Below are 12849 nucleotides of genomic sequence, written 5' to 3'. Positions count from 1 at the left end.
AGTGATATGAACTACTTTTTTTCTTTCCTTTTCTTTTTTCTTTCTTTTTTTTAATATAGGAAGCTCTAGATATTCATGCAGTTGATGGAACAACAGAAGAATCCTCTAGTCTTCAGGCATCAGCCACAAATGACCCAGGTATTATATAATAGTAAAAAAGAGGAAGATTTTGGGAGTTTGGCTCTAGAAGTGAAAGATGCAATGTGTATTCGTCTGTAGTTATATAGTAGCTTATTTTATCATTGCTTTCTGAATAGGTTGCAGAGCAAGAATTTCCCAGTTGGAAAAGGAATTGATAGAAGATTTGAAGGCCTTGCGGCACAAACAGGTCATACATCCTGGTCTTCAGGAAGGTATAATTCTCTAAAAAATATACAAGCCAATTTTAAATTTTGTTCTATTCTCTCCTTCCCCTGTCTTTCTCTTCTCCCCTCTTCCCTTTGCTCCTTCTCCTCTTTTTTCTTTTTTTTTCTCCTTTCCTCCATCCTTGATTTCATTTCTTTCAGCCCCTCTCTCAGCTTGCATTTTTCTCTTTTCACTGTCCATGATTCTTTCCCTTAACTTAAAAACACATCTCTAGGTCTTTTTTATCCTAAGAGAAACCTTTCAAACTCTGAAGATACTGTCTTATCGTTGTGAAGCTAATATATTATGCATTAAAAAACGTATCATGATAAGAAAGTGGTGTTTTCTCTTTTCTTTCTTATAACCCAATTTTATTTACTTTAAATTTTGGTTGCTTTTGTTTCTGTGGGGTTTTTGAAGGTTTTTTGTTTTGCTTTTGGAGGGGAAGAGCCTACTTTTTGTGGTATACTTAGTAGTATATTTAACTGTGTAAAGAGAAGAATACTTATCTGTCTCATTGTGTGGCTGTAAAAATTTTATATATTTCATATTTTGCTGGGGATTTAATTTAAAATTTTCATTATTACCTATTTTGTTGCCATAGTTTATCTTAGCCTTGATCATATCATTTAATCCTTTTTTTTTAAATAGCAAAATTTAGTATCCTTATTGCCATCATAGTTAACTACTGACTTCCCGATTTGCACTGTAAATGAATGACTGTAAGCCATACCCCAGTTTTTATTTTCCTTATACCTTTGATTTTAGGTGTGCTTCTTGGAGTAGTTTATTGAGTTTTTGACTGTTAGTCAATTTTCATGAGAGTCTAAGCATTGTATGCCAACAAACAAAACATTGATTTATAAAACAACCATTCAGTTTCTAAATTAAATGGTAATACTTGAACTTTTGCTTTAATGAGGGACTGTGTGACAGTGTGATCTTAAAGTATGCAAATTTCAATCCAAGTGATAAGGACTGGGTACTGTGGATTGTAATGGAAAATCACAGTCACATCATAGTAGTCTTGCTGGTAATGTTTGCTGTCATTTATCGTAAGCTTTCACTTCTGCTATTTTATTTAGATAATATTCTCTTTTCTCTATCAGTTAAGTTGTCCTTTCTCCCCCCACTCCTCCATTTTTTTCTTAGGTACTCTGATAATATATAAATATTAGAACATTTGTATTGCATTCTTTCAACCTAATCCCCCGTTTGTTTTATAGTCTTAGTTCTAGAGTTAAATATATTCAGTGCTCCCTGCTGGTCTTTTTGCTCTGGTTTGTTTGCTTATTTTTTCCTGTTTGGGTAAGGTTTGAGTTTTTTCCTTCCCTTATAGACATTTTAGTCAAATCTGTAATTTTTTCTTTTTGTGTATTGGGTGTTCAAAGTCAAATGCTTAGGGAAACTAAGCAGGTAACATCAAGTGAAATTAGCCTGAATTTGGGGATGGTGTTGGACTCTGGTGGGCTGGAGCATAGGTTCCTGTTCTAAAAGGGCAGTCACATCAGTGGATTGTCAAATGGGAATGAAGGCTCAGTATTTTCAGAAATTCCCATTGTTCTGTAAAAGGTAAAGTCAGTATTTTTATGTAACGTGTTTCAGTTTTAAGTGGTGTCAGCTGATACAGTTTTTTGGGCAAAAAAGTGTGTGAGGCATCAGTTTTCACCTGCCATACAGATTATGCATTTGGTGTTCAAGTTTGTATTAATCCTCACATTGTTAAAGTTAATTCAACTACATTCTTATATAGTTTTACTTTTTTAAACAGTTAAATCTGTAATCCATGTGTCACTGTTCATAATGTATGACGTAAAGTTCTAGTTTGGATTTTTTTCTTTATTTTACTTTGGCAGATGTCTCCCTCATCCCCCAACCTTTGCTTCTTAAGACTTAAAATGTTAAAAGAATTAAGTTAGTTTGGCTAAATATTTGTAGTAAGTGATGGCTACCATATCAGTTGATGGTGCCAACTCCAAGTATCTGAAGATAATGAAAATATTCTTCCAGGTCCCTTTCTAAAAACTGATGCTTGAAGTAATTTATTAAGTTTCAATTCAGTAATGTCGTATTTCTTTGCTTTTCCATCAACTGTAGAGTTTCATTATTCTTTATAAAATAAGCACCTACAAATCCAAAATGTTTTTGAGATGAAAAAAGCTTGAAAAACTTGAAAAGCTTTTTCAGCTTGCTTTGAAATTGTGGAAGAAATGTTGATTAAGCCTGAGAAAATGTTCTTGTTGTTGTTGATAGTTTTGTTGCTAAAATAAAATAAGATTCTTAATTTTGTTTTCCACAGTATATTTTTTCTCCTATACTTTTCTTTGCTACATCCAAATTGGTTTCGAAGTCCATCAACCTGAAATTATCATGTTTTTGATCTTTAAAGGTATTTTTGTAAAAGCTTTTCTGTTTCATTGCTACCAAGTCAATTCTATGTTAATTGTTAAGTGACTTTTTTGTTTTAGATAAGTTTTAGATTTGCAGAAAAATTGGGACCATAGTACAGAGAGTTCCCATATACTCAGCATCCAGTTTCTCCTGTTATTAACATCTAACATTAGGGCAGTACATTTGTTACAATTAGTGAACTAATATTGATATATTATTATTAACTAAAGTCCTTAGTTTATTCAAATTTCCTTAGTTAATTTTTTTTGTTCCAGGTTCTCATCTAGGAAATCACATTACATTTAGTAGTTGTGTCTCCTTAGGATCTTGTTGGCTGGGACAGTTTCCCAGACTGTTTTGTTTTTAATTAACTTGACAGTTTTGAGGAGTACTGATCAGGTATTTTGTAGAATGTCCCTCAGTTGGGATTTGTTTGATGTTTTTCTCATGGCTAGACTGGGATTGTATGTTTATAGGAGGAAGACCACAGAGGTAAAGTGCCATTCTCACCTCACCTTATCAAGGGTACATATTATCAACATGATTTGTCACTGACTTTTTATGTTGCACTCTTTGGAAGTCACTGTGTAGTCCACACTTAATGAGTGGGAAGTTATGCTCCACTTTCTTGAGGATGGAGTATCTGCATAAATTACTTGGCATTCTTCTGCAACCAGAGATTTCTCTTTTCTCCCTCATTTTTATCCAATCATTTATTTATATCAGTGTGAACTCCTGTCAGTTTTAATGTTAAATTCCTTTATGATAATATTCCCAGAGCACTCTGCCTCTTTAGTTACTTAAAAAATACTCTGGACTGTTAAATCAATGGTTAGCTGGAGTTTTTCTTACATAAATGTCGACTTTTCTGTTCTTTGTTGGCTAGTTATATAGGTATTCATTCCTCTGAGTGTATTTTTGTGGATACCTCCTATTTAAGTGGGTTTAGCTAGAGGCAGGCATTTTTGGCTACAGTTTATTGTCTTAGGTGACTCTGCTTTGAACCTAGAGGGTTATCTGTTTTCGTTTCTATCTTTATGGGTCTTTTTTTTAATGGTGTGATAATATTTCTTTAAGAAGTTGCTCCTAATATGGTGAAAAGACAAAAGAATTCAGGAGTATGATTTAGTTTAAACTATCATGTGGAAAGGGTTTTATGCTTTTTGAGAGATATGCTAAGAATTATTTAACTATCTTATTTTTGCAAGATAAAGTTATTATTCATTTGAAAACCGACTGAGTCTGAGTCTCAAATATCTATTACTCAGGGAAGGATTTTCTTGAAGGGCAAACATTTCAAGATGTGCAGGTAAGCTAAATTGGGAATTACTTTGAGCAGTGTCCATGTGCCATTGACCTCTCAACTTTTAGGGCTTTAAAAAAATTGTAAGTATATTTAAAATAAATTTGGTCTTTTTGTTGATGTTTTTAGCATCACTTGGTGTCACTTTTGGGGGAAGGTGGCAGTTCAAAGTATAAGTAAATGCAGACAAGAAGATATGTAGGGAAAACAGTCTCTAAATTTGATTGTCTACCTATTTGGCTGTATGGGTACATTTTTAACGACTTAATTCCTTTCTTCTTTCTCTGTAGGCAGCTGTTCTGGCAGTTTTTGTCTATAATAATAATAGAGTACTTTTCTCTTTTCAAGGCACTACAGTATCTCATTTTATCCTTTGTTTAGGATTCTGTTTCACTTGCATTTCTGCAATATTTTGCTTTCTGGTTCCACTCTGCTCTCCCTCTCTGCCTTTCCTAGTTAATTCCTACTTATTCTAATTTAAGAATTACACTCTCTGTAAAGTTTTACCAGATTGCCTTGGGCTTTTCAAGTATCATTTGTTTTACCTCTTACAGTATTTTATCCTATTGTAACTACTAATGAATCAGTTGGGAAAACATAACACAAAAGCTCCTTGAGGTCTGGGAAATATCTTTTATCTCTATCATCATCTATATTACAGACCATTTCAAAGAGAAGGCACAGTTACTTCTTAAAACATGAAACTCAGTGTGGTGGATTGATATTATTATTTTTTGGATTGGTATTATTTCACTGATGAGGAAGCAGAAGCTAAGAGAAGTTTAGCCCAAAGACAAGATTAGAAACCACTTGTTTTGACTCATATTATTTTCTCCCCAGTTGATTGAAACATGAGGAAATAATATTTTATTGATGTAAATTTTAATCACATGTGATTAAAATAAACATGATAAAATGATATTTATTTTAAAGAACTAGAATTACAAACTAATTTATGTGGAGGATATACAAATTAGCCTTAAGAACTTGTTGTGGCTTGTAACCTGCGTAGTGTCTTCACCTTTTAGGAAACCAGTACTATGTAAGCTTTTTATTGGAAACCTGTACCTATGACTTTAGTAGTTATTACTACGGTAGTTGATGCTTTGAATTCCTTTTGGTTTCAGTTCTGTTAAAATTTAAGTTAAATACTTTCTTGCTCAATAATATGAAGCCAGTAATTCACAAACAAGGAAATCCAAATTAGAAGATTGTCACTGGTAACAGAAAAAATGCCAATTTAAGAACAATAGGATATAGATTTATACCAGTAAGACTGGGACAATTTTAAAAGTCCAACGATATAAAATGTTGGAGAGGATGTGGATCAACAAGAACTCTTACACTATTGAAGGGAGTATAAATGGAGAGTAATTTGGCAATCTAGTGAACAGCTTCCCAACTAGAGCAGTGTTGCATGTGGTTATCCATGATTGTGTGACAGGTATGCTCTTGAGACACTGATCTCCTCAGAGTGGCCAGGCAAGACCAAGGGAAATTAATAACCATAGAACTGGTTGCCTCCAGCCATAAGCAGCCTCATGTTTATCCCAGTTTGTTATGTAATCATTGTTTTCTTGTATGCCATTACATAAGAAGGATTCAGAATAACTAGGTATGTCAGTTAGAATTCTTAATCGCAAACATGAGAATACACTCTATAGGTGAAATAGAATACGAATTTATTAAAGAATATCAGATGACTTACAGAGAGACAGAGAAAAGGAAAAATGCCCAAATAACATTCCCCAAGAGCTCATACCAGCAATCTCACAGCATTGGGCAATTACCACCGTTTTCAATATGGACACTGAACACAGTATACTACAGCTAGGATGTTGGTTACTCTTCCCTCTAAAAGTTCTTAACTTGGCCAAACACTGTCACTCTCATTAACACAATTCTGCACAGTATTCCTTTCCTCATGGTGCTCTCTTCTAAATTGAAGCCTTTTATGGCTGCATCTGTGTTTTAACACCTCTTCCTTGAAGAGGTGGGGGTTATAATGTGGAAAAGTAATAGCTATAGGAAAGGTTCTCAGAATATTTTGGGCAGCCACATATATGTCAAACACAATATCCAGTAAATTGAAGATGAACATATCCCATTACATAGCAATTCCACTCTTGGGTAAATGCCATAAGGAAAAGCTAAATGCACTAGAGAAGCTTTCATACATGTTCATGTGTGTGATGTACATTCTTGTACAAGATGTACAGTTATACTGCAGCATTGTTTGTAATAGTTTAAAATAAGAAACAATTCTCATTAAGAGGAGAATAGTTAATAAATTGGAGTAATTCATAATCTGGAATAGTGTACAACAGTGAAAATAAATCATGCAGAGATAAATGTGTCAACATAGACAAATCTTAGATGTAAAATGTTAAGCAAAAAAAAAAAAAAAAAGATATGTAAAATAAATGTTTTCCCAAAAGATTGCCTCTTAACCTACAAATAAGCCATAGTATTTATAAGCTCCATTAACCATAAATATCAGTAATAATAACTAAAGAATTAGTAGCCTTAATTAGGCCAGAACCACAGACTATGGCAAGTTTGTATTAGAGGTCCTAGAAAATCTCTGGGCTACAAAGCATTAAAGTACAAAAGATCTGAATTCTGCTATGTTTATGTATTAGTTATCTATTGTTGCTTAACAATTATTACCACAAACTTAGTACCTTAAAACAACACATTTACTATCTCAAAGTTCTATGGGTCAGGTGTTTGGGCATGGCTTAACTGGGTCCTCTTCTTAGGGTCTCACAAGGCTGCAATCAAGATGTCAGACCTGGTTCCTCATCAAAGGCTTGACTGGGGAGGGATCTGCTTCCGGTTTCCCTCAGATTGTTGGCAGAATTTATATCCTTGTAGCTCTAGCAGGATGGGTGATACACTTACTCTTATATTATCACATACACATAATCATGTATGTACATCCTGCCCCTTTTGCCACATTCCATCAGTTAGAAACAAATCACAGGCCTCACCCACACTCAAGAAGGGAAGGGGACGAATATGCAAATATGTAATACCCAGGAGGTGAGGATCATGAGGCCACCTTAAAGTCTGTCTGTCACTTTCAATTTTTATTTCATCATTTCTGTTCTCCACTTTTTCTTGATCTCTATTATCCCCCTACCTCACCCCACCCCACCCCCCAACCAAAGATTAAAAAAACCATAATGATTTGTGGTCCTTTTTTCTTGTAGTTGGCTTAAAATTGAATTCAGTGGATCCAGCAATGAGTATTGATCTTAAATACTTGGGAGTACAGCTACCTTTGGCTCCAGCCACTAGCTTTCCTTTCTGGAACCTTACAGGAACCAACCCTGCCTCACCTGGTGAGTGCGTAGCATTTGTAAAGTCAAACAAATTTGTGATAAAAATAAAATGCTACCATTGTTACAGACATACAGGGTACTCTAATGTAGATCTTTTATCTAGTGATGAGTCTTAATGATGATTTATACATTTTAGATGAAATTTTAGTAGCTAATTAGATACTAAATATTGGCTTGCTAGAATTTTGATCATCTTTTTTACTTTTTCTTTTATAGATGCTGGATTTCCCTTTGTTTCTAGGACAGGGAAGACTAATGACTTCACCAAGATCAAGGGATGGAGGGGAAAGTTTCATAGTGCTTCTGCATCTAGGAATGAAGGTAATCAGCTTTTTAAAAACTTATAAATACATTCTGAAACATGTGGCCAAAGACTTTTGTTAAAAGTAAGCCTTGGTTGTTTCTCTTTATCTCCTTTCCATGCTTTAAAGTAAACTGAAAATAATTGTCTTGGCTGTTTTTGTTCATTTTCTGTGTCCCATAGTCCCCATCCTGGGGTTCAGTCGCTAACCATATCAAGCTTAAATAATCCTTGCAGCCTTTTCAAAGTGCACTTCCTTTTGGTTCCTACAGTTATAAAAAGCATCATTCTCAAGCATTATTTCACAACTGTGTGCTTCAGAGCTGTATGGTGATTCCCAATAGCATTGTAGTACTTCAAAATAAACTTCTAAATCCAATCTAAAATCTAAATTTTGACTGTATGCTTATTGGTCTCCTTTCTTAGTGCTTTTCCTTTCCATTACACTTGTTTGCAGTTACACTCTAGCCAGATAAATTTACCATTTGTCCAATATAGTTTTTCTCATCTTTGAATCTTTGTAGTGTTATAATAGTGTAATGCTTGTCTTTCTACTAAACTTGCTTTTTCTTGTTCCATAAAAACTAAATTTTATACTCCTCTTTTTGTGCCCTTATCCTCTTCCCTTGTGTTTTGTGTCAGAATCCAGGTATTGCAATCCCTTAAGTAACCTCTTGGTATTCTGTTGAGGTCAAATTTAAGTATATTTTTTGCGTTTATGTTTTTACTTATGTCTCATCTCTATACTAAGGTCATAAGAGGTTGTGGACTCTTAGTGTTAATTATTACTATTGTTAGCATTTTGCAAAATGTTAAATATATGTAATAAGATAATTTTAGATAATGGACTTTAATGTAATTGGTATATGACATTCAGTGTCTTTACTTGGCTTTATATTTTATATTTTTCCTTACTTCTGAGGAGGGATAGTTTGGAAGATTTAGTAGCTTATAAATTCCTGGCCTTTTTTTAAAAAATTTATTTGATTAATTTATTTATTTTTGGCTGCGTTGGGTCTTCGTTCCTGCGCGCGGGCTTTCTCTAGTAGCAGGGAGCGGGGGCTGCTCTTCGTCCCGGTGCGCGGCCTTCTCATTGCGGTGGCTTCTCTTGTTGCAGAGCATGGGGTCTAGGCGCGCAGGCTTCAGTAGCTGTGGCTCACGGGCTTTAGAGCACAGGCTCAGTAGTTGTGGCGCACGGGCTTAGTTGCTCCGTGACATGTGGAATCTTCCCGGACCAGGGCTCGAACCCGTGTCCCCTGCATTGGCACGCGGATTCTTAACCACTGCGCCACCAGGGAAGCCCCTGCTCCTGGCCTTTTTAAGTATATTTTTCTATAGATATAAAGATCTGTCCTAGATTTAAGTATCTGTGTCTCTTTATTTCTAGGTGGAAATTCAGAAGGTTCATTGAAAAACCGTTCTGCTTTCTGCAGTGATAAGCTGGATGAGTACTTGGAAAATGAAGGCAAGCTGATGGAAACAAGCATGGGTTTCTCTTCTAATGCTCCCACATCTCCTGTGGTATACCAGCTTCCCACCAAGAGTACCAGCTATGTTCGAACACTTGATAGTGTACTGAAGAAGCAATCTACCATTTCCCCTTCTACCTCTTACTCTTTGAAGCCTCATTCTGTACCCTCTGTCTCTCGAAAGGCAAAGTCTCAAAACAAACAGGCACCTTTCAGTGGCCGAACTAAATCATCTTATAAATCCATTTTACCATACCCTGTTTCACCAAAGCAGAAACATATTATTCCAGGAGATAAGGTTACCAAGAATTCTTCAACCACCATCTCAGAAAATCGGGTGAATAACTTGGTTGTGCCAACTTTAGATGAAAATACATTTCCAAAGCAGATTAGTTTGCGGCAGGCACACCAACAGCAGCAGCAGCAACAGGGAACTCGCCCTCCAGGATTGTCTAAATCTCAAGTGAAGCTAATGGATCTGGAAGACTGTGCACTTTGGGAAGGAAAACCAAGGACCTATATCACTGAAGAGCGAGCAGATGTATCCTTAACAACTCTGCTTACGGCTCAAGTAAGTATCTGTTGTTTTCCAGAAGCATATTAGTCTTGGCTAGAGAGAATTAGGTAGTCAGGAGAAATGGGAATGGGGCTTTTTGGCAGGAGGATGGGGCTTTTAGTTACCTTAGTGACAACTAAGGAAATGTCTTCCATGTTTGTTCTTCTTTATCAACTAGACACCATGTGTAGATTCCTCCTGCCAGCAGAGGGAGACTGTACAATTGTGCTTTTGAATTGTCCCTCTCCTGTGTAAAGGCAGCTGGCCATTCTGAACTTTTCTAATTTCATTCTCCAGCATGTGGTCAAGTGCGTTTACTGATCTTGTTAAAACAGCTTTAAAAACTCCGCTTAGATGGTATTAAATCCCAGAAAAATCCCCCAAATTATAAACCTACAGAGAAAAAGTTTTTGTCTTTCTTAAAATTTTATATTAAGAAATTTTCATTAATTGTTGATTCACCTGTGTTAGCAGCCTCAGTGCATGTGAAATGATACAGCAGCACGTGGGTAATTTTTTTGTCATGAAATTTCTGTACTTTACTTTCCATTTTTTAAATTCTGTGACTAAATTCTAGAGCTGAAGATCATCAGATGTTGGGACAAAATACAGATTGTGTCCTTTATAATCAATCATTCCTAAAGACTTTTATGCATGTATTATAATGTTCTCTTTTTATTAATTATTAATTAATTATTAATTATCATAGAGCAGGGGTCAGTAAACTATTTATGTAAAGGGGCAGATAGTAAATATTTTAGGCTTTGCAGGCCATACAGTCTCTGTTGCAGTTACTCAGCTCTGCTACTGTAATGCCATAGATGTTATGTAAATGAGTGAACCTGGCTGTGTTCCAATGAAACTTTAGTTAGGAAGTAGGCTGGATTTGGCCCATGGGCCTTAAGTTTGTCAACCCCTGCTATAGAACATTATGCATGATTTCTATTGAGAATACGTTCATCCTTGTTGATATTTTGGCTCATAATTAATTAAACTATTTATTCTCTTTCTTGTCTGTGCTATGCATTAGAATGGGAGATTGCTTAGAGTTCTGGTTGTATTCATGTTTTGTCCTTTGAATCTGCACTAATCTCGTACTGTTAGTACTGAGTGCTCAGAGTTGGAGAAGGCAGACCAGTATATGACTGTAAATTGTTAGGGAATGATTTAGTAGATTTATAATATTCTACTTTAACTTTAGGCATCTCTCAAAACTAAACCCATCCACACGATCATAAGGAAACGAGCCCCTCCATGCAACAATGACTTCTGTCGATTGGGTTGTGTATGTTCAAGTCTAGCTTTGGAGAAGCGCCAGCCTGCTCACTGCCGCCGACCAGACTGCATGTTTGGCTGCACTTGTTTGAAAAGAAAAGTTGTACTTGTTAAAGGGGGATCCAAAACTAAGCATTTCCAGAGGAAGACTGCTCATCGTGACCCAGTATTTTATGATAATTTGGGAGAGGAGCAAAGAGAAGAAGGAGAAGAGGGAGTCAGGGAGGAGGAAGAACAATTGAAAGAGAAAAAGAAGAGAAAGAAGCTAGAATACAGTGAGTATTAATTGAGAGTTAAAACAGTGTAGTTTTTTTTTTTTTTTTTAAAGAAAAGTATGGTTATTTCGGGACTTCCCTGGTGGTTCAGTGGTTAAGACTCTGTGCTCCCAAGGCAGGGGGCACGGGTTCAATCCCTGGTTGGGGAACTAAGATCCCGCATGCCACACGGTGTGGCCAAAAAAAAAAAAGAGAGAAAAGAGGAAAAGTATGGTTATTTGAAAACGTATTTCAAATATTACTTACTTTAATCCTAATCAACGATCTCATAAAAATTTCTTATTATCCTTAAAATGCTCTTTCTATATGGCACGTGCGACATACACACAACTGCGCACGCATGCCTTTTTTTAAATTGAAATTTTCTCTTGAAGATAGCTTTTTTGTGCTAAATTTGAATCATTCTCTTATTTGGATTTTCAGAATGCCTTTGAGGCTTCATCTTTTTTTCCGTGTGTCTTGCCCCGACTCCCTCACTTCACGGCCCCCATGTTCTTTGAATATATACATATGATCATGGTAATCCATCATTTTCTTTTTTTCCCCCAAGCTGAATTTAGGTATAATTGACAAATTGCACATAAAATGTACAACATGATGATATGGCATATGTATACTTTGTGAAATAATTACCACAATCAAGTCAGCCAGCACACGTCATTTTATTTTCTAAAGGAAGAAGTTTACAGAAAGACCTTCTGGTCATGGTTTGAGTCATTCATCAGTTGGTTGGAGATTTGGGGACAGAATAAGGGCATAACTGAGTTGAGCATTACATACTCTTTTGAAAAGCTTATTTTTCCTTTTTAGTATAATGTTATGTAGATTCAAGTTACATATTTCATTTTTGACTTTTTTTCCTTCCTATTATATCTTTCTGTTTTTTTTTAAATAGACTGACTATAATTTTACCATGTAATTGAAGAGTTCCTTGCTTCTTAGTTTATTAGAGGATTAATATTCCATTTTTGGCAGTTTATATTTACATTTGTTAATTGCTTGCCATGTACTTACTTCAGTTAGATTGGATGATTAATATTTTTACATATATTCTTCCAAGATTTTCTATTAATCCACTTGTGTGCATATGTATATATATTTTTATAGAAATGGAACTACTGTGTATGTGGTAACTTTTAGAAATTTCATATCATAAAGTCATGTTCTGCTTTCCATATTAACAAGTGCAGCTCTATATTATAATTTTAGTTTTAATACCTTCATATTATTACAGTCCTTTTGGCTGGACATTTAACCTTTTTGGGTTTTCAAACAGTACAGTGATGAACATCCATGTTCGGTATAGGCTATTAAAAGTGGAATTGCTGTGACAATGAGTGCTTTTTAAACATTTCTAAATGTTGCCAGAATTATACCAACTACACATTTACCAGTATTTGGATAGTGCCACTTCTATATTCATTCTTTCTTTCTTTCTTTCTTTCTTTCTTTCTTTCTTTCTTTCTTTCTTTCTTTCTTTCTTTCTTTCTTTCTTTCTTTCTTTCTTTCTTTCTTTCTTTCTTTCTTTCTTTTCTTTCTTTTCTTTCTTTCTTCTTCTCTTTCTTTCTTTTATTTTCTTTCTTTCTT

The 12849-nt window shown here is 35.1% G+C and overlaps 1 protein-coding gene across 14 annotated transcripts in view; it reads left to right on the top strand.

Moving 5' to 3' along the window:
• Positions 1-12849, top strand: part of MGA (MAX dimerization protein MGA) — a 158730-nt gene that overhangs the window by 99774 nt on the left and 46107 nt on the right. For all 14 annotated transcript variants that reach the window (XM_036845107.1, XM_036845116.1, XM_036845115.1 and 11 more), the window contains exons 4-9: positions 60-138; positions 258-353; positions 7255-7386; positions 7603-7707; positions 9075-9727; positions 10914-11262. In XM_036845107.1, the coding sequence (XP_036701002.1) occupies positions 60-138; positions 258-353; positions 7255-7386; positions 7603-7707; positions 9075-9727; positions 10914-11262 (1414 nt within the window). The remainder of the gene's footprint in view (positions 1-59; positions 139-257; positions 354-7254; positions 7387-7602; positions 7708-9074; positions 9728-10913; positions 11263-12849) is intronic.

Source organism: Balaenoptera musculus, chromosome 2 (genome assembly GCF_009873245.2).
Source record: "Balaenoptera musculus isolate JJ_BM4_2016_0621 chromosome 2, mBalMus1.pri.v3, whole genome shotgun sequence".
Classification (NCBI taxonomy): domain Eukaryota; kingdom Metazoa; phylum Chordata; class Mammalia; order Artiodactyla; family Balaenopteridae; genus Balaenoptera; species Balaenoptera musculus.
The sequence above is the reverse complement of the archived record's forward strand: the minus strand, read 5'-3'. Positions and strand labels throughout refer to the sequence as shown.